The sequence below is a fragment of the Eubalaena glacialis genome, chromosome 2, assembly GCF_028564815.1.
Source record: "Eubalaena glacialis isolate mEubGla1 chromosome 2, mEubGla1.1.hap2.+ XY, whole genome shotgun sequence".
NCBI lineage: Eukaryota > Metazoa > Chordata > Mammalia > Artiodactyla > Balaenidae > Eubalaena > Eubalaena glacialis.
The window spans coordinates 169321273-169343167 of NC_083717.1; the positions used below are offsets into that span (position 1 = coordinate 169321273).

The following is a 21895-nucleotide window of genomic DNA, read 5'->3' on the forward strand; positions in this document are numbered from 1 at the left end:
GAGTGCCCCTGGCTGGGAGAGGGCCCTGCCCGCCTACCTCTCCCTGTCTCTCTGCTACTCCTTCAACACGGAGCTCTCCCTTCATGCCTCCTTATCTGTTTTTCCTCGGGCTTCTGCTTAAATGTCACCCCTTCAGAGAAGCCTTCTCTGGCCACTGTGTCTGGACACTCCTCCATTCTGCCATCTGTCCCCGGCCCTGCTCTTTCTTCATAGCGCTCGTCACTAACTGAATTTATACTATTTGGTTGTTTACTTATTGTATTAGTTAGGGTGGGTCATACTAGCTATTGTTACATACAACCTCAGTTTTTCTGTGGCTTAGCATGACAGGTTACATCTTGCTCACATAACATTTTGGTGAAGGTACTTGGCAGATCACCTTTCATGGGGTTTTTCTTGGGCCCAGGCTCCTTCCAACTTGTGGCTCTGCCATCCCTCAGGGCCTTGGAGTCCCCTTCTGGAGCCTCTGCCTGGATCTTGTGTGGCCTGCAGATGGGGGAGGACAGAGAGAGGGAGGAAGTGGGGACAGGGAGTGCCATGGGAGATTTTTATGGGCCAGAGGGAGGAGTGCCTTACATCCTTTTGCCCACATTCCATTGGTCAGGACCCAGTTGATGCGCACAGCTAACTGCAAGGGAGACTGGGAAATGTGGTCTTCCTGGGTCTAGAAAGAACATGAAGCTGCTTTTGATGACCTCGTGGCAGTCTCAGCTCTACTTATTATCATATTTCATTGAATCTATGACATCATAGACACCATTATTTTTGGAACCACTAATTAAATTAAACTATGGCAAGCCATCCACTCAAGATGCATTCTGATTGCCAAGATGTTAAAATGTGAAAAAAGGGTGTAGTTTAGAGTCAATGAAATATGGTGTTGTCGCTCCTTGAGGACAGGAATATGTCCATCTTGGGCACCAACCACCCCCAGGGCTAGAATGGTATCTGGCACACCGTGGGTACTCAAGGAATAGTAATGGAATGAATGAGGGAGGGAAGGAGCAAGTGGATGAACGAATGAGGCGGTGTGTGAGTTGGTTAGCTGTCAGAACCCCCTTGTGTGAGCTGCCACACCAGGGAATCAGGCCTTGTCGCTCACCTGAGCAGAGGTGCTGCCGCACTGCCGAGCAGCTGCCAACTAAGGCTCCTGGGCCCCTGCCCTTGGCTGGCACCCTTCTCTGCTGCCAGCTTCCGTATTCTTCTTTCTCACTGCACGTTGGTGTGAAGTATGACCTCGCTCACACTTGAGCTGTCCGTCTTACTGCCTCTGTCCCTGGAGAGGCAGCCGTGACACCAAGGTCTCATGGGAGAGACTCACTGCCCAGCCTGGGTCAGTTGCACAGCCCTGGGTGACTCTGCTGGGTAGTAGGTGGAGATGCATGCAAATGTGGCGATTCCTGTGGGAGCTTGGCATGCACACAGGAATAAGAGAGAAAGGAGGCTGGAGTCGGTTGTCAGCTCCTAGAAGAGAGGCTACTTAGTTCTAGTAGTGCCTGAATAAGGAACCCCTTTGTCTGAAAAAGGACTTCCTCAGTGGAAGTTCCAGCATGCAGAGAGGCACACAAATGCATGATTAAATGGTGGATGGATGGATGCACGGATGGATGAATGATGGGAAGGAGAGAGGGAGCAAGACAGTCTTGCTTGCTGTGGGAATGAACTTTTTAGAGACTGAATGGAAGCCATCTCCTCATTACCAAAAAGGGTGCTAGTAACAACTGCTAACATGTGTTTATTGAGCACTTCTGCCAGGCACAGTTCTAAGCTCTTTTCTGTATTAACTCGCTAACCCTCAAGACCACCCTATAAGATGAATACGATAATTATTATCATCCCTATTGTACAGATGAGGAAACTGAGGCTCAGAAAAGTTAAATAACTTGTAAGAGACAGAACTGGAATTCAGACTCAGGCAGTCCAGCTCCAACCACTCAGCTCTACGGCCCAGCATCTCGGCTCCTCCAGGATTAAATGCCATCTGGAAACTGCCGAATTTGTTCAGTGACAGTAGGTGGGATGTTTATGCTGTATCACTGCTTGATATGGGGTAAAAATAAAACAGGTTCAAGAAGAGTTAAGATAAATTCACAGATGTCAGATCTCCAAGAGCTATTGAAAGGAAGATCACTAGAGGTGTGTTTGGGGGCATCTTCTGAAATTGTGAGCTGTCCTTCCTCCAGACACACCGGTTTGTGGTGTCAGAGGCTAGAGTTGGCCATATGGGCTAAAGTTAAGAGCCATCAAGTACCTTTGGCTCCTGCAGGAGGACACTCCCTTGAGAGGACTGAGGTGAGGGCTGATATTTCGAATTGGTCTCCCCAGAGGGGGCCCCTCTTTCTAATCCACACACAGCCACAGAATGAGCCAGCAGCGGCTGTCCATTGGGGGCCGGAGCTTTGCCGGGGGACTGGGCCCTCCCAGCTGTCCCGGGGCAGCCACTCCGCTTCCAGTGGTCTCCTCCTGCTTTGGTGAAGCCTCTCACTTCTCATGATGATGGATGCAGCCTGGGACATCATGGATAAAAAGCCCCGATTGAAAGGCACTAATTACCCATCATTATTTTCCGTGCCATAATTTGTGTGGAACGAGATTTCAATCAGTTGTCTGGGATCAACCTGGTTTTGACTAATCTTTCTAATGGCAAGATGCTTAATTACAGATTTTTGCCTGAGTTCTGGCGTACAGGGGGAGGCAGGCTCTCACTGAAGCCAGTTTGCTATCAGGTCATTTTGTAGTCTTAAGTCCCAGAGGGTCCCCTGAGGGGAGAGAGAGAAAGAAAGTATGAGGAAAGTATTCCTGAGGAGACCAGACAAAATCGAACCAGCACAGGACCGGTGCTGAGGTAGTGACGTGGTGATGGAGGGTAGCAGGTGGGCTGAGTCAGCCGGCTCCCCTGCGCAGGTCACCTACCCACTGTGTCTCTACACCCCCAGCCAGCCCCCAGCCAGCCTCCAGCCAGCCTGGCTCTCTAGTTAGTGTCTCTGAGTGAGTCACGACTTCTAGGGCCTTCAGCTCCTCGTCTGAAAGTCACCAGGCCAGGCAGGAGAATCTCTGAGCACTTATGATTCACTGACTCCCTCCGTGCTTCTGTCTGTCCGGAAAAATAGATCCACTGATGAAAGATACGCATTGCAGGATTTCACAAGGAGTGATAAAAACACTGTTTATTAAAACAGGTGATTCAGACTACTCCGAGGGAAGGTCAATTTGAATTAAAGAAATATCTGAGTTTAAGGAAAAAATATATAACGAATAGACTCAGATGCATGGAATTGGATTAATTATAATCCTTGGTTCATAATACTTTTCATCACTGGCTTCCCATTCCCACTCCTTCCTTCCCCCTCCCTTCCCTTCCTCCTTCCCTCCTCTCTTCCCTCCCTCCCGTGTAATAAGTACCCATGGATCCATGTCCCAACAGGAATACTGGGACCTTGTCAATTTAGCCACATGGTCCTCCCCATCCTATACCTCCATTAAAGGCCCATTGGGCATTATCTAATAATATTTTTAAAGGAAGTTTAGCTGTGTTACTTTCAGGTGCCTGAGGGGCTGATTCATAACAAATAAAGCCTTGCTGGAGGGTCTGAGGGTCTGCTTTAATGAAGAGCTCAGTGGCCCCTGGTTAGCAAATTAATCATGGAAATGTACATAAGAGTTTCTCAAGTGTATGGAAACCATTCTTCTTCTGTAGAGTGGATTCCCGTTTCAGGCTTATTTATCCTCTTAATTCACCTAACCTGCTACTTTCTCTCCTGGTAAATGGCAAGTTCCTTGTGGAATTATCCTCAGTTCTAGAGCTGGGGACTTGGCTGAGGGAAGAGCTTTGCTGGGTTTAACCACAGGCCGCCGCCAGCTGCTGGATTTTCTGGAAGGGGCTTCCTGGGAGAATCACAACAGCAGCCACTGTCCCCTGAGAGCTTGCTGGGCCCTAGCACGTTCTAAACGTTTTGCCTGCATTAGCCCCTGCTCGCCCAGAACAACCCTAGGAAGGAGGTGCTGTGGTGGAGCCCATTTTACAGATGAGGACCCTGAGGCCCAGCGAGGGTGACCTGTTTAACGCAAAGTCAGCAGCTACTGTGAACTGGCTCGTCTGACGTCAGAGTGATGGCTCTTAACCGTTAAGTGACTCAGTGGCTTGTTTCTACTGTTACAGGGGCAACCCCAGCACAGAGCCAAAAGGCGGCTGTGAGGGCAGCCCCTCTGCATGCGATCCGGATTCTGGCATGTGGTAGGGTAGACTCTACTCAGTAGAGGACAACAAGCCAGCCCTTAGGCTAATCAGGCCATCACATCCCTCTTCCCTCCAGGAGCCTCTGTTCCTCCAGAAGCTTCTCTTCTGCTGCCTGCCCACCAGTAGGTAGCCTTGAGGGGGGTAGATCCCTGGGATTCCAGCTCAAATTTTTATTTTATTTTTTAAAAATGTTATTTATTTTTATTTCTTTTTTATTAAAAAAATTTTTTTTTATTGGAGTATAGTTGTTCCAACCTAAAGATGTATGACTGTCTCTTGCTGATATCCTGGAGTTTCTCTTCCTCTAGAGGTCCGTGGCTAAATAGCTGAAGAGTTTGGGTTTCCTTCAGAACTTCCAAGATTCTGTTGTATTCGGAAAACCTTCAACCCACTTCACTGTCCAGCAAGGTGATGTCCAGCAGAGGCAGAGAGTCCCCAGTAAGCTCAGGCGTCCCTGGAGGTCAGGCCGCTCTGGGGTAAGGGTCCCACACTGGACGCTAAGAGGGGCAGGCCTAGCTGGGGGAGGGGTCCCACATTAATCAGATGGTGGTGACATTGAGGCCAGGGCAGCTCTGGCTGTGCTCCTGTTACGAGATGGATCAGAGGGAAAATGATGCCTCGAGGGGCTTCGACCACTGACTACTGCTCTTTCAAAGGCAGCTCAGATGGGGCAGCGGTCCCCTCCCGTAAAGTCAATAGTCATCGACCAGTTGGGAACTGGGACCCAGCCAACCACAGATGATGGACTCGACATGACCCTCTCCTCCCCAGAGCGCAAGTGCTAGCCACCTCCCCTTCATCCCTAGGCTGTGCTCTTCCTGCTCCCCATCCTAGCCACCTACCCCGTGGCCACATCCTCCTGGGCCTTGGCATCCAGGTTCCACCTCTGAGATCTTCCCTGACCCAACCTCCCATCCTCCCAGCTGTCCTGCTCCTTCCTCCTGCTGTACCTCAGCCTCCACCACCTGGAAACCCCCATGCTCTTGGGCACTCCGTTTTCTCCCAATTCCACTCTTTGTGACATCACTCTAGCCCCAAACTACACCATGTGCCCACGCTTCAGCTCCCGGGCCCTGTGCCCACCCCTTTCCCGCCAACATCCAAGTCAGTGGTTCTCAACCGGCGGTGATTTTGCCCCCCGGGGAGCATCTGGCAGTGTCTGGAGAAGGTTTGGGTTGTCATATCTGGGGCTGGGGGTGCTACTGGCTTCTAGTGGGTAAAGGGCAGGGATGCTGCTAAACGTCCTGCAGCGCACAGGATGGCCCACAGTGAAGAATTACTGGCCCCAAATGTCAGCAGTGCCCGGGTTGAGAAACGCAGATCGAAGCTCCCCTGTGCTGCTGCCCCTGCAGAGTGAGTTAAGGGGCCTGGTAAAGCTTTATGCCCCTGATCTGTGTTCTCTCCTCCTCCCGCAGTTGCTGTTGCAAACTTTCTTCCTTTTGCTAGATCTCCTGACCTCACCTCCCATTTCACATAGTGAGGAGAGGCCACGTGGGGGGCGAGGGAGGCCACCTCCAAACTTCCCCTCTGCACAGCCAACCCTCCCTCCCCCTCTTACTGCTTTGGCTCCTTTCTCTTCCCTTCCAGGGCATCCAGATACCTTGCAAACTCCCACCAGGTCCCCTGACTGCATGTGTTATTCCTGTAGGGTTCAAACTTGATTCCCCTAAGACTCACAGCTGGGGTGCTAAAAGCAAAGCAATAAGCAAAACCAAAAATGCAGGGGCTTCCCTGGTGGCACAGTGGTTAAGAATCCGCCTGCCAATGCAGGGGACACGGGTTCGAGCCCTGGTCCGGGAAGATCCCACATGCTGCGGAACAACTAAGCCCGTGAGCCACAACTACTGAGCCTGCGCTCTAGAGCCCGTGAGCCACAACTACTGAGCCCGTGTGCCACAACTACTGAAGCCCACATGCCTAGAGCCCGTGCTCCTCAACAAGAGAAGCCACCGCAATGAGAACCCCGCGCGCAGCAACGAAGACCCAACACAGCCTAAAATAAATAAATTTTTTTTAAAAAATTTTTTTAAAAATGCAGATTTCTGGGCCCATCCTGCAGGACTGAATGTCCAAAATATGACTGGGGTGAGGTTGGGTCCAGGAAGCTACCTGTTCAACCAGCACGTTGGCTGACTCTGATGAAGATTGGACTGGAATTTGAGAAAAATCTTTTGTAACTGCAATCTTTCCATCTTGATTTGCTCTTTACCATTAGCATGTAACATGGAGTCACCATAGAATTCATTGCCTCCTCTGGGGAGCAATGGGGAGCGATGGGTAATTATACGGGGTCAGTAGGTGGGATCAGGATTGCCCAGGGCAAACTGGAAAGTAATTTTTAAATTTCTTAAATTCCTTGCATTCTTGACACACCCCCTCCTCATCAAAGAAGCTGATAAATTACGGACAATAACAACAAAAACATTCCTTCTCTGCAGCCACCGCCCCTAAGTTCAAGTGGATGGTGCTGCCTACAGGTGAGCAAGGAGGCCGCCACCCCTATTCCCTCCTCTGCCCGGCTCGGCCAGACGCAGCCAAACTCCCTGAAATGACTGTCTGCTGTTCAGTGCCTCCTGCAGACCCGGCCCTGTGGCTCCCATCCCCCGATGCGTGACACTGCTCTGACCAGCCACATCCTGACTGTTCGCTGCAGGGGACACTGCACTCCTGACTTCCCCTGACTTTGCGGCTGCACGTGACGTGCCACCACCTCCCTCTCGATGGCTCTCCTCACTGCATGTCCACGACTCTCTCTCTTCTCGTCCAGCTCCTCTGGCCACTTCTTCTCTGCCCTCTTCTTGGACTTCTTTCCCTCTGTCCTTCCTTTAAATTTTGCTTTTGAATAAAGGAACAATGTCCAGGAGGTCAAGGATGGGTGGAGGGAGGGGGCAGGTTTCCTGGAGGGAAAATGAAGGCAAATATGAATGAATGAGTGAATGAATGAAGCCAGACCAAAGGGGCATGGCAGGGGGGGGGGCGGAGGGGGCCCTGTCCATGTCGTGTTCCACACCCCCAGCCACTGCCTTGCTGGCACTCTGCACACATGTGTTTCTTTCGTGTCTGTCCTTCTGGTGAGAGGATGAGCTTCTTGACATCATGGGCTGCGCTGGTCACGTTCTGCTGTCTGGCCAGCACTTGGCACATGGTAGGTGCCCGAAGTACCTGTTGTCTCACCCTGGAAAAGACATTCTAGTAGGGCCAAAATAATGGTCACAGAAATGAGACGCCTGCAGGAATGAAATCATCAGACCCTCCTCAGCTGGGGCTCAGGCACTAAACCAGTAGCTGGATTTCTGTGCCAACTCTGAGGCCAGGGTCAAGGTTGCTTCCTTCTCAGTCCTAGAGTCTCTGACCAGGGCCTGGGGGCAGCGGCCTGGACAGGGTGCGTCTTGGCCGCACAGCCCACTAAAGAAGGCTTTGAACCAATAAGGGGAGAGGCAGGAGGGGAGACCTGTGGCTTAGGGTATGAAACCACTGCCTGCCCTGAGTGTCCTTCAGGGCTGGCTGAGCTGTGAGTCTGGGGAAGACAGCTGGGGAAACTGCAGCCTGCTGTCCACTGGGCATGGCTGTAGGGCTCCCCAGCTGCGTCCCTCAGGGCACAAGCTTCTCATACATCCAAGGGACAGATCTGAAGCGGGTGGCATATAACACATGCTCACTAAATAGCAGCTGCTATAATTACTGCTTATATCAAGAGTATCTCCTGAAATCTCTGGGTTGCTCACAAGCCTGGGAGAGGAGTGGGATGGGGGGCTTGGGTCTGGGAGCTGCCTTTCTTTGTCACGGTGGGCCTGGGATGTTCCTGGGCACTGCAGAGCCTAAAGCAGCAGTAGGAGGGGATTACAAATGTAAGAGCACCTGGTCCGCTCTCCCTGCAGGCAGTGTGGGGAGTTAACCCACAGGTGCATTTGTGTTTCTCAGGCCAATGGCATTTCCTGAGAACACACCAGGGAGCCTCTGGTGGATGGAGGGGTGGCAGGTAGCCTCGTGGAGCCTGGGGACATGACAGAGCACCAGCCAGAGATGTAAAAAAAAAAAAAAAAACCAGAGGAGGCTTTCAGTGTGGTACCCTCTGCCAATGTAAGGGACACTTGGGGCTAGTAGGAGAGGTGTCTCAGAAGACTCAGGAATATTCAGTTTGGAACAGAACAGACCTGGGAGCCTCTATCTTCAAACACTACATTCCAGTAGATAATAAACTTCTTGACAGTAGGACCCTTATAGGTATCTTTTATCTTTTTATCAGAAGCAGCTCCCAGCTTCTGATTAGAACTGTCTGCAGGGCAATATGTTCCCTGCCTCCGGACATGTTCAAGTGTAGATGGATGGGACAGTGCCCTGGGAGGGGTATTGACTATGAAATCACTGGTGGGACCAGGGACAGTGGAGGCCCCTCCCCATCATAAGATTGCTTTTGGTGGTGCAAGTGTGTGGCCAAGGTTTTGTTGGGAGGGTGGGCTTTGTGGGTGTGATAAGACAGGCCTTTCCCCACATGGTGAATAATCCTTTCCCCAGTGATCTGCTCAGAAAACAGGGGCTACCTCTGAGCATCGTTGGACTGTGGCTGCTTCCCCAGTGGGCCCTCCAGCACTGGGACACTCCCTCCCTCCCCACTGGGGCCATCTTTCGACGAATGGGGCTGTATTGCCACCCTCTCCAGCCCTTTTCGTTCTCCAGGACACTTCCCTCTCTCTCTCTTTTTTTTTAAAAGAATCAATTTTATTTATTTATTTATTTTTGGTTGTGTTGGGTCTTCCTTGCTGCACACGGGCTTTCTCTAGTTGTGGCGAGCGGGGGCTACTCTTTGTTGCGGTGTGCAGGCTTCTCATTGCGGTGGCTTCTCTTGTTGCGGAGCACGGGCTCTAGGCGCGCGGGCTTCAGTAGTTGTGGCACACAGGCTCAGTAGTTGTGGCGCACGGGCTTAGTTGCTCCGCGGCATGTGGGATCTTCCCGGACCAGGGATCGAACCCGTGCAGGACCCTTCCTTCTTAACTTTCACCTGCTCCTTAGGCATCCGCCTTGGCCTCCTCTTTACCTCCACCCAGCCAGGCCAGGACATGGACAGATGAATCCTGACCCAGCCTCCCGACTCCAGCGCCTGGCTGGCCCAGAGCTCTTGAGTATGGACTGCAGCTGGGCTTTCCTGAATGCATTTCCTGGCCCTTCACTCTTCTTGCTCACTCTGGAGAGAAGCCCCTCCCCTCATCCTGGGAGTTGGGATGTGTGAGGGTCGCACTTTGCCTGCCTTCTTACCCTCTCAGCATGGTTCTGGGAGGAGGGGTTTTCGTTATGGGAAATGTCTTATGACCCTTCCTCGTGATCCTGCCTCACTGTTAATGCTCCCTTGACTCTACAGTGAGGCAGGGGCCTTAGAGGTTGAAGTTTAAGGTTAAGAAACAGCTGGGGGATGCGCGGAGTTGGGGTTGGAAGGCCTCCTCATGCTGCATGATTGAGGCACAGTCTCTTGAGGGGGAGGCCAGCCTGATCGGGGCTATGAAGAGGAATGAAAGAGGGGGCCTGGGAGCCACCCACCAGATGTGCCTTGGGCCAGAGGAAAAACCCAGAGGGCAGCCAATTTGGCGGATGCCTTGGCCACAAGCCCTGCCTCTTGCCCTAGCCAGGTGACTTGGCATCTCTGGTCCCAATCTCAGCGATGGTGGCATTTGGGGGAAGCTCCAAGCTTGGGCTTACCTGCTGCCCCCCGGGGATCGGGTGAAGTGGGTCATCAGGTCATTGTACTGAGGGTGTCTGGTCCAGGAGCTGGCACCCCTGGACTTTCAAATGTTTTATCGTTGTGCCGGAAGGTTGGCCAAATATTTTGGCTGAATTATTACCACTTTTGTCACCCTCAGACCAGCAATTTGCAAAGGACTGGGGGGCCTCATCTGAAGTTTATTGATCGATCAAAATGTAGTTTTTGTTTTGAGGACTCAGAAGGTTCTGGTGGGTAATGCCAGAAACTTGCTCTGGGCTGTGCCGTTTTTCAGCCCAATTGACCTTCTCGGCCAGCATTTTATCTCACCAATGCCTTAACGTAGGGCCCCTCCCAGCCACCCCGCCCACCCGGTGCCCGGAGCCCAAAGCTAATTCCTGGGGACAGCGTCACACCCACCGCACCCTCTCCGAGCTGACTCCTGCGCTCTGTGTCCCCAGGCTGCTGAACAGAATGTCCGCGGACGACCGGCACCTGGTCTCCAGCTGCGGCTCCTTCATCAAGACCGAGCCGTCCAGCCCGTCCTCGGGCATCGATGCCCTCAGCCACCACAGCCCCAGCGGCTCGTCCGACGCCAGCGGCGGCTTCGGCCTGGCCCTGGGCGCCCACGCCAACGGTCTGGACTCGCCGCCCATGTTCGCGGGCGCCGGGCTGGGAGGCACCCCATGCCGCAAGGGCTACGAGGACTGTGCCAGCGGCATCATGGAGGACTCGGCCATCAAGTGCGAGTACATGCTCAACGCCATCCCCAAGCGCCTGTGCCTCGTGTGCGGGGACATCGCCTCCGGCTACCACTACGGCGTGGCCTCCTGCGAGGCCTGCAAGGCTTTCTTCAAGAGGACCATCCAAGGTGCGTGGCAGCAGGGTGGGCCCAGGCGGGGTGCGGGCCCGGCAGGGAACCGGGTGATTCTCGCGAGCTGCCAGCTTGGGTCTGGGCGCCACTGGAGCCGAGGTTCAGGAGGCTCCCTTCTCTGTCTCCCAGGTTTTCTCATTTTGGGATTCTGGACAAGGGTTCTGAGTCCCAGGCTTTTGTTGAAATGGCATGCACCCCCATAGGGCGCCCCAGAAGACCCAAAGAAAATCTGCACAAATGCCTTAGCACAGGTGTCTCTCTTGCTAGGATGGGGAACGCTGTCAAATGTGTGTCCCTAAAAAGCTGATTTTTGGAGAAAAAGCCCTATTTGCCCTGCAACTCCAGACCTCTTGAACTGTAATGGGTCCCTCCTTTTGTTTTTATCCTTTTTAATTACACAAGGGGAATGGGACTGTCTTCTTCATCGTGAAACAGTCAGGGCCGCAGAGCAGGGGAAATCTCCCCCTGACTACTCATCCTGTCCCATCCCCGTGGGGCCGCTCTTTGAGGGCATGTGCATATCAGCTGAGTCACATTCCGATGGCCATGAGGTGGCTCTCTCTCTCTCAGTGGGTACTCACTCTGATGAAGTCAGTCCTGTGCAAATTGGGGATAACAATGGGTCCACCCTCACAGGGCTGTTACGAAGGTCATGGCACAGGGTCCAGCGCAGAGGAATGGCTGGGCATGCTAGCCAAGATTCTTTCTACAGTAGGTCATGGGTGGAGCACTTGCTTCGTGCGTTCCCTCCCGTCGAGTATCTGTGAGCTCCTACTAAGTGCCAGCCTGACGCTAGGACAGACCAAAAGCCCTGCTTGTGGAGGTCACTGAGATGAGCAGATGCCGACCCCTGGGGGCAGAAACTACAGACCAGACTGGAGAAAACCCAGGGGTGCCAATCCTGTCCCTGTCCTGCCTGGCGGTCCGAGGGTGTCCTCCCTTCCGCCACTTCCCTATTTCACTTTTGGAAGAGGCAGGCTGAGCTTCCCTGGGATGATTCTTGGCCTGTTCATTCAACGAATATTTGTTTAAATTTCTTGTGACGAGTTATTTATTAAACTAATTGAGGGCACTAGGATTGGCTATGTTTCCAGTTCTATGTATTAGTTGAGATGGTGTGGTGTCCTGGCCAACCGCCAGGCGGGCTCCTGGGTCACACAGCTCCATCCCTTACCTTACAGCTCAATGCCTTTGGGGCCTGCCTCAGTTTCTCTCTCTGCTTCAGTTTGCTCTTGGGTAAGGTGTGATGATGTCATGCCTACCTCACATAGAGCTGTTAAAACAGGCTTAAGAGCATTAATAGCTATAAAGCACTCATACTATTGCCTGGCCCTTAGTAAGCGCTAAATAAATGTTTGCAATTATTATTTTCACTTTCACAATATCACTTAGGACATATTATTAAGACAACAGACAAAATTTGTTTTATCTTCCAGAGCAGGCCTTTGTAATTAACATACATTTAAATGAAACAGTACAATCACTATTTTGACTTAATAGGATTTAAACTATTTTAGCTATTTTAGTTATAGATAAATTTATTAAGTGAACCCTTTAAAAAAATATAAACATGGTAAAAATTCAAACAGTACAAAGGAATAAGACAGTAAAAAGTAAGTTTTCCTGAAACCCTAGGCCCCAGTTCCCTATACCTTTCCCCAAAGGAGTCATGATACCAACTTCTCTGAGCAAATATTGATTGAGCACTTTTGTATCAGGCACCGTGCTAGCCTTCAGCACAGTGAATGGATGCATCCTGGTCCCTGCCAGCTTCACATTCCCCAGTCTGGGAGGAGGCCCTGGAATCTCTAGATGTCCAAAGCACTGCATTAATTCTCAATATCCTGCCTCAACCAGGGTTGAAAACCTCCAGTCCAATATCCAATCAGTATCATTGGATATTTGACAAATAAACATGAGATGTTTAAACCAATTTAAGCTACTGAAATAACACTGTTTTTCTTTCCAAATTGGGAAGTAATCTTGGTAAGATTGCCACTATTTTAGACTCTTGGAGGGCGGTTTTTGAAAAATTGCTTTTTAAGAGACAATTACATTTTCTTCTGTCCATATTCTTAAATGTGCTGGAGAGTTCTGGATTAAATTTTCTGAAAGCAGAGCCTGGTGTAGACTCAGGAACCTCACTATACCCTCAACAGCGGCCTGGGTGCTGACAACATCCTCTGCAAGTCAGGAGCCCACCGGAAGGGACTTCCCTGGTGGCGCAGTGGTTAAGAATCCGCCTGCCAATGCAGGGGACACGGGTTCGAGCTCTGGTCTGGGAAGATCCCACATGCCGTGGAGCAACTAAGCCCGTGCGCCACAGCCACTGAGCCTGCACTCTAGAGCCCGCGAGCCACAACTACTGAGCCCACATGCCACAACTACTGAAGCCCGCGTGCCTAGAGCCCGTGCTCCGCAACAAGAGAAGCCACTGCAATGAGACGCCCGCGCACCGCAACCAAGAGTAGCCCCCGCTTGCCGCAGCTAGAGAAAGCCCGCACACAGCAACAAAGATCCAACACAGCCAAAAAAAAATTTTTTAATAAATAAATAAAGAGCCCAGAGGAAGGATTTGTAAATAGTCTTAGTTATTTGCTACCACGTAAAGGATAAAGATCTCTTCCTAGAAGTCCAAAGACAAACAGCAGCCTTTATTGCGATCAGAACTGAACTACTCTGTCTCTTTTCTTTGTCACAAGAAGAGTTACTCAACCAGAAAGGTTTCTACCTGAAACAGGGACAAGTGAACTCTAAGGCTGACGGATTGCTCTGGTTATTTTATCAATTCTTTGGTTTTGTTCTAACAAAGATTTTGATTTTGTTGTTTCTGAGCATAATAGTTGTAGGAAATTTGGAAAAATGGGGAAAATATAAAGAGGAAACAAATGACCTACAATTGGACAACCCCAGAGTCAGCTTAGAACCAAGAGAGCATTAATTTAGTCCCTGCCCTGAGTAAGGTGCTTCAGGGAGAGAAAGAGACAGGGTACCTGCCCTCAAGAAGCTGGAATCTAAGGCTTAGAGCACACGAGGCTGCAGGCATAGCCTTAGCCCAGCCAGGGCAGTCTCCTAAGTACCTCCCCAATTAAGGGGGATATTTAGGCCATTTTTAAAAAGGCCTTTAGTCACAGCATGATCCATTCGCACAGTAAACGCCTGGACAGCTCTGAAAATCATGCTAGCTCACAACCCCCCTTCCCTCCTTAGATCCCTTCCATCTACTCAATTCGGTGGTTACGTCAACATGGGAAGAAATTTATGGAAACAAAGAAGTCACGATAGACTTAAGGAGAAAGCCCTCAGACCGCCATTCCTTGCCTACAGATATTTATTGAGCACTCACTGTGTGCTTGTCTGTGCTGGGGGCTAGCGCTGTGTGGATGGGGGGAAGGGGATGGGAGTGGTGGGCAAAGTACAGTTTGCCCGCGGCTTCCTGCTTTTGTAAATCAAGTTGTATTAGAACAGGGCCACACCTATTTGTTTACAATTCTCTGTTTTGGTGCTTTGGTGGAGTAGTTGTCAGAGACCTTCTGGCCACAATGCAGAAAGCATTTACACTTTTCTGGCTTTTTACAGTAAAAACTTGTACACCCCCTCCCCCTGCCCCCGCACTTCAGCATTGAACAAGGTAGATGCAGCCCACCAGCCCCCATGGGGCTTATAATCAATGCCTAGTAATGCATGTTAAGTGTTCATTACACTTTGCCCAATTCTATGCTGTCAGTGCTGGGGCTTATGACACTCACCCAGAGTAGATGAGCTCGGAGATAGACAAAAAGGCACAGTCCTGAAGGGACAGAAAGGCTCCATGGCAAAGGAACTAACCCTCAACCTGATTGAATTTATTAGCGTATCTATAGGAAAAAAAGAGGATGGATCAGCCCTGGAGGCACAGAAAAAGAAAGCTGACTTTGGCAAAGGCCCAGCCCTAGGTAAACGGAGTCAGCCTGGGACAGCCTATTGTGATTAAAAGTTCAATGGATTTGATTAACATCTTTCTGATTATAATCTGGGTACCCTGTTGGTCTTCTGCTTGGAGCCAACTTGCTGGTTAGGCAGAATGCTGGCTGGGTAGATCAATTTCTTATCATACTTGAGTGTGCAGGCATCCTGGGCTTATACATCTGGTCCCTGAATTTGGGCAATGTGAGTCAGCCCCTGAGAGATGGAGCCCTTTTCTGTGGCTGGCACAGTCAGGCTTCTGGATCACAGGGCTAAGTGCCAGCTTCCTGACTGTGACGCTGACCCACAGTAATGAAAACCTTTGTCATGAGTACTGCAGTGATGAGGGGGCCTTTCGGGGAGCCACCTGGGGGATCTTCGCCAAGCTATACCCCCAAACTCTGACCCTCTCTCAGCAACCACCCTGCCTCCTGTTCCATGGAGAAAGTGGAGGCCCTCAGATGGGAACTCCCTCAGCTTGTTGCCACCAGACCTACCCACTCTCGGCAACATCTCTCATTCACTGATGGCGCAGATCTTCATTGCTACCCACTCGTGCTTGGAGAGGTGGCTCCCACCCCAGGCTCAGCTTTTCTCAGGCTTGGAATCCATCTCCTCACCACTTCCCAGAGACCTTCCTACCCATTATCTCCTCTCTTTCATCATCTCACTCCCTATGGGCTCCTTTCCATCAGCATTTAAATACTGTTAGTATCTCCAGTCTTAAAATAAAGTCCCTTCTGGGACTTCCCTGTTGGTCCAGTGGTTAAGACTCTGTGCTGCCACTGCAGGGGGCATGGGTTTGATCCCTGTTTGGGGAACTAAGATCCTGCAAGCTGCGTGGCCAAAAACACAACAATATGCCCTTTTGTTAAACTTGCATATTTTCAGTCATATTATGTAAGACCATGTATTATTTTTTGAAAAACTTTTTCTTACATTTTGGAAGGCAAGGTTTATGAAATGTTTCACATGACTCTTTGATGAAAGTGTCTTTGCCTTCTCTAGGGCCACTTTCCGCGTCATTTGGTGCAGCGTTTCAGAGCACACCACCTTCACTTCCATCTTGGTTATGGGAGATTTTATGAGCATGTATGTGCTGCTGTCCCTCAGATTTTTATTTTGAGCCCTAAGTACATTTCCTAGACCATTAGGATAGTTCTTTTTTAGTTGTGTCAGTATTTTTTAATTGAAGTATTATTAATTTACAGTGTTGTGTTAGTTTCAAGTGTACAGCAAAGTGATTCAGTTATACATATATATGTGTGTGTGTGTGTGTGTGTATATATATATTCTTTTTCAGATTCTTTTTCTTTATAGGTTATTACAAGATATTGAGTATAGTTCCCTGTGCTACACAGTAGATCTTTGTTGTTTACCTATTTTGTATAGTTGGGTCAATTTATAGTCATGGTTTCCACAACATACCAGGTACTACACTGCTTTTGACTCTCAGTGTTTGTTAATTATGGTTCATATTCCCAGCAATAACTAAATCTTTGTTAAATTTCTTTCTGCCTTTGTTACTGATTCAGTCTGGTGACGAGACTTGATTGGGGTCTTCTCAGGGCACTGAGTCTCCCCGAAAGGCAGTTGTTCAATATGAAGTGACTGACACAGCACCTCTGATAAGAGACTTCACAAAGACGCAGATATTAAGCAACTTCCTCTTCTTTCTTTCTTTTTTTAAAAATTCATTCATTCATTCATTCATTTTTGGCTTCGTTGCTGCGTGCGGACTTTGTCTAGTTGTGGCGAGCGGGGCTACTCTTGGTTGCGGTGCACGGGCTTCTCATTGCGGTGGCTTCTCTTGTTGCGGAGCACAGGCTCTAGACGCGCAGGCTTCAGTAGTTGTGGCACACGGGCTCAGTAGTTGTGGCTCGCAGGCTCTAGAGCACAGGCTCAGTAGTTGTGGCTCACAGGTTTAGTTGCTCCGCGGCATGTGGGATCTTCCCGGACCAGGGCTTGAACCCGTGTCCCCTGCATTGGCAGACAGATTCTTAACTGCGCCACCAGGGAAGCCCACTTCCTCTTTCTAAAGACAGTGTTGGGGGAAAACTCCTGCCTTACATCTGAGCTTACGAAGCACTTGTTCAGTTCTTTGGTGATACTTTGCTGAGTCCCAACCATTGTGCTGGGAGCTGAAGACAGAACAATGGGCCCTACTCTGTGGCCTTGTATTCTCGGGGGTAAGGCAGACAGTATATACGATAACAAATAAAGAGGCATAATGACAGACCCAGGTGAGTGCTGTGAAAGAGAAAAACCAGTGATGAGAGCAAAGGTGGCTGAGAGAGGGGGTCTAATTTAGTCTGAGGATTAGGTAAAGCCGTGCTAAGAAGGCGACTTTCAAGGTAAGGGGAAGCTCAGGCGTTCCAGGCAGGGGAAACAGCGGATCTGTTTCAGGACCAGAAGGAGGGCCAGTGTGGCTGTTATGAGTGAGTAAAGGCCAAGTGGAAGGAGACGGGGCTGAGAGGCTGACGAAATCTCAGGCCGTGGTGAGTGCCGCACTTGGATTTTCTTCTAGGTGGAAAGGAAGCCGTTGACAACACATGCTGCGTGGCCATGAGGGGCTGTGCGGAGGGTAAAACCACACTGTCTCCCTTCCTATGTTCCCAGGGCAAGTGGCCAACTTTGCAGGTCACCGGGAGGCCCCTTGAGTAGCTCGTTAAGATGAGGAGGAACAAGCAAGAAAGAGGCCCTGGCACCGAGCTTCCTCTGTTCACATGGGGCCCCGATGCAGGCTTGGAAGGAAACTCCCCAAGGAGAGGGGCAGGGGGATGATTGATGGGTTATCCTGCCTTGGACCACCTCCAGGCCTTTTGTCCTGGTGAATGAGGCCTGGGATCCCAGGGGACAGAGACCATGACAGGGGTGCAGAGACAAGCCAGGAGTAAGTGGGAGCCCGGAGTGGGGTGCTGTCCCAGCCCTGCCACTCGCCAGCCAGCTGACCTTGAGCAGGGCCTAGGATCCTCTGGCCTCAGTTTCCTCATCTGTACAAAAGCATAAAAAGAGTCAATTAAACCCACAAAACATTGCTGTCTGCCGGGCACTGAGGCAATGAGAGGAAGAACAAATCACCGTTCCTCTTTTCAGAGGCACAGCCAGGGTGAAAGTCAGGTGAGACACAGCCAGACAGAGCAGGGAAGGCTTCCCAGAGGAAGGGACATTTAAGCTGGAGTGGAAAGTGAACATTCTTGGTAGAAAGAACAGCAGGAAGAGGCCCACAGGAGTTGAGTGTGCTCTGCTCGGGAAGAGGGGACCAGTGGTAGGTGAGGGGCTGGAACAGAAGCTGGGACTGGATGTCAAAGGTTTTCACAGGCCCTGTTAAGGAAAAGTATAGAGTAATATTTCTGCTTGAGCTGCTTCACCTGGCTTAGAATCCCAACTTTACAATTTCGTAGTTGTGTCAAGTTGGGCAAGTTACTTCGTTTCTCTGGTCCTTAATTTCCTTGTCAATAAAAGGGGACTAATGGGGCTAATAAATAGTTCCTGCTCCTAGGATATTCTTGCAGAAATTAAATGAGACATGCATGTAGAGCGTTTAGCTTAGTGCCTGGCATATGATAACCATTAGATAAATAGGATTTGTTATTTGTTATTTATACTTGGCAACGAGAAGCCATTGAAGATTTTTGAGCAGGGAATTAATCACATCTCCTTTTAGCAAGATAATTCTGGCAATGATAGGAAAGATGGGCTGGAAATTGGAGAGTCTAGGGGCAGGCAGACTAGGTGGCGATTTTAACAGTCCAGTTCAGAGATCTAGTTAACAGTCCACTTAGAAGCATCCAAACCCGAACAGTGGCAGAAGGGTTAAAAGGAGGGGTTAGGATTTTGAAAGTGATTTCAGTATAAAAAAATAGTGACTGGTTTATGAGACTGGCTCTTAGATTTCTAATTTAGGCTACTAGAGGATGGTCAGGCCATTGGCGGGGGAGAAACATAGAAAGAATAATTTTGCTGGTGGAAGGGGGGTGGGCAGGGAGGAGAGGTTGGGATAATGGATGAAGTCTGAGGCATGTTGAGTTTGATCAGTTCACAGGCCTTAACCTGGGCAGTTGGAAATGCGGGGCTAAACCCCAAGAGTAAAATCCGAGTGGGGTTTTGGGTCTAATGAGATCCTCTAGGGCAGGGGCTCTCAAAGTATGGTCCCCAGACCTCAGCACAGGCTTCACTAGGGGGCTGGTTAGAAATGCAGATTTCAGGCCTGCAGAATCTGAGGCTCTGATTTAACAGGCCCTGTGGGAGAGCTTGTTCTAGGGAAAGCTGCTCTGAAGGAAGGGGTAGAGGGATAAGGTGCCAGGAAGAGGGACCCTGGTGAAAGGAAGGGGTCAGAGCCTTGAAAGGAGACTGAGAAATACCATATTTTATCAGTTCTAAGATGCACATTTCCCCCATGTAACATCTCTGAATTGGGCCGATTACTGTCTGCTAGGTGACAGATGTATGTGGTTGTCACTGCCCTCACAAGCACATTAAAACGTGCAGAAAGGGGCCAGTGACCTGGAAGGAAACCCCTACGACAACAAGGGACACTCAAGAAGCACAGCGTCGTCAGCTCCTTTGTTAGCAGAGAGGACCATTCTGTGGAAAAACACGAAAACAATGACTTTGATCAAAAAGGATTCAGAAGAGTCACACTCTGAGAAGTTTTAGCAATATCTTCAATTTATTTTTCTTATGTTTTCCCTTTCATGTATGCACAAGAATGCTGTATGATCAAATCTGTATCTATCAATAAGTCTCAAAGAGCTCTTTTAATAAGAAAAAAAAAAAAAAGAAAATGCTAGTGGCAAGGAAGCACAGCCATACTTTGATTGGCAGATGTTTTTCCTCTCTTTCTTGGTGGTATATAAAACAATGGTGCAATCTTACCATCAAAAGCATCTTAGATTCTATGTAATAAATATAGAAGCGATCAGAGACGTTACAAGAGTCCCTGGAGAGAAGGGAGATGAAATCTAACAGAGTGGGTTTTAAGAGGTGTGATGGGTGTCTGCTGCTTCAGGAAGGACCAGGATGGGGAAGGCCCAAGGGAGGGGATTGCATTTGACAACTGGAAGGTCATTGTTGAATTCTAGGTTTCTCTGGGTGGGCACTCTTGCTTTCAATTTATTTGCCTTGATCAAAGGGTGCTTCAGGGGGCAGACACTGTACTTGAGATACAGAAATGAAAGACCTAACAATCTCTATCCCCAGTAAGCGCGCAGTTCAGAAGGGAGGACAGCATGCAAAATCCTGATTATGAAACATTAAGCCAGTTGCTTTCAGTGTGGCAGGCGGGGTGATAGATGAGGCCTATGGGGGCAAACAGGAAGGGGCATGTAAACCTACCTGGGACAGAAGGGAAGAGGGTGTCACTGAAAAGGCCACATGCGCGCTGAGGCTCCAAGGATGTGGAAGAGTTTGCCAGGAGGGGTTTCAGCTAGAGGGAGGTATGGGAGGGCCCAGAGGCTCCATGTGGTTTTCTGGAGCCTACAAACTGGGGGCCTAGGTGGAGGGAGATTACAGTGGACTGGTCAGAGGTGGCCAGATCATAAAGGGCCAGATGTGCTTTTCCCTGGAGGTTAGATTTCATCTTTACACAATGAGCAAATTAATTTTAAATTAATTTTTAAGTTTTATCAAAATAATATATGCACATAGTTTAAAAAGACCCAAAGTATAACTCTTATAATGAAAAATAAGAGTCCCTGACCCTACCCATTGTCTCCCTTTCCCTCCGTGATCTAGAGTTAGCCATTTAAGAAAATCTTTCTTCTAGCCCTTTGTCTTCTTAATTACTACTATGATTTTACAGCTATACTTACTGACAGCAATTTTACATTATTTCTTGACTTCCTGTTATGGAAGATGAAGAGTTAGTTCCCATTATACAAACCATCGCAACACACATACATTTCCCATCTTCCCATTGTCTGAATATGGTTATATCACAATTTTTGGTTAAATCCCTTTGTCTATTGCCAATTCCTCCTGGATGTCCCCTTGACTTTTCTCCTGGTAGGATCCTCTGTCCTCTTCCTCTTTTTGGTCCTTCCCTTTTGGGGTGGGGCGTGGGGGAGAAGCTCATGCTAGAAAGGCACAGGAGAGGTAAAATTGTTGACATCTTGGATGTGTGGAAATGTCTTTACTCAATCCTTCATCCCATACATTAGATGCTAGTTGAAAATAATTTCTCCCCAGAATTTGGACACCATTGCTGCTTTGTCTTCTAGCTTCTAGTGCTGCTGTCAAGAAGTTTGATTCATTCACTTAGAAAATGTATATTGAGGCCTCACTCTTTCCCAGACATGGTGCTAGGTGTTGGAAAACAGCAGTGAACAAAGCAGATAATAAACAAGCTAAATAAACAAAAGTCAGGTGATAATTGCTAAGAAGAAAAAAAGAGTGGTGAGTCTGTGCACTAGGTTTGTGTATTTGTGTGTGCACAGAGAGGGTTTTTTCCCTTATGGTTTGAGATATGGTGGCCAATCTCATTCTTTTTTTTTTTTTTTTTTTTTAAGGATCTGGGAAATTGAATTATCTGGGTTCTGATTTCATATCACCTTGAGGTTTCTTTTTTTTTTTCCCCCAATTATTTATTTATTTATTTATTTATTTATTTATTTATGGCTGTGTTGGGTCTTCGTTTCTGTGCGAGGGCTTTCTCTAGTTGCGGCAAGTGGGGGCCACTCTTCATCGCGGTGCGCGGGCCTCTCACTATCGCGGCCTCTCTTGTTGCGGAGCACAGGCTCCAGACGCGCAGGCTCAGCAGTTGTGGCTCACGGGCCTAGTCACTCCGCGGCATGTGGGATCTTCCCGGACCAGGGCTCGAACCTGTGTCCCCTGCACTGGCAGGCAGATTCTCAACCACTGCGCCACCAGGGAAGCCCCCAATCTTATTCTTGATCCTTTGTATTTGACTTGTTTTTAACACTCTTGCTGAAAGTTTTTAGGATTTTATTTTGTCTTCCATGATAAAAAAACTATGTTGTGTGTGTAGGTCTTTATATTATTTTTTTTTTTTTTTAGTACCTTCAGATACTTTTTTTAAAATTTATTTATTTTATTTATTTTTGGCTGCATTGGGTCTTCATTGCTGCGCGTGAGCTTTCTCTAGTTGTGGCAAGCGGCGGCTACTCTTTATTGCAGTGTGCAGGCT

At 49.2% G+C, this 21895-nt stretch overlaps 1 protein-coding gene across 3 annotated transcripts in view; it reads left to right on the forward strand.

Annotated features, from left to right (window-relative positions):
* ESRRB (estrogen related receptor beta) overlaps positions 1 to 21895 on the forward strand; it is a 175105-nt gene that overhangs the window by 109778 nt on the left and 43432 nt on the right. For 2 of the 3 annotated variants that reach the window (XM_061181121.1, XM_061181122.1), the window contains one exon: positions 10391 to 10800. In XM_061181121.1, the coding sequence (XP_061037104.1) occupies positions 10391 to 10800 (410 nt within the window). Of the gene's footprint in view, positions 1 to 4629; positions 4714 to 10390; positions 10801 to 21895 lie in introns of those variants that run through there. The other variant, XM_061181120.1, reaches the window with a different exon arrangement.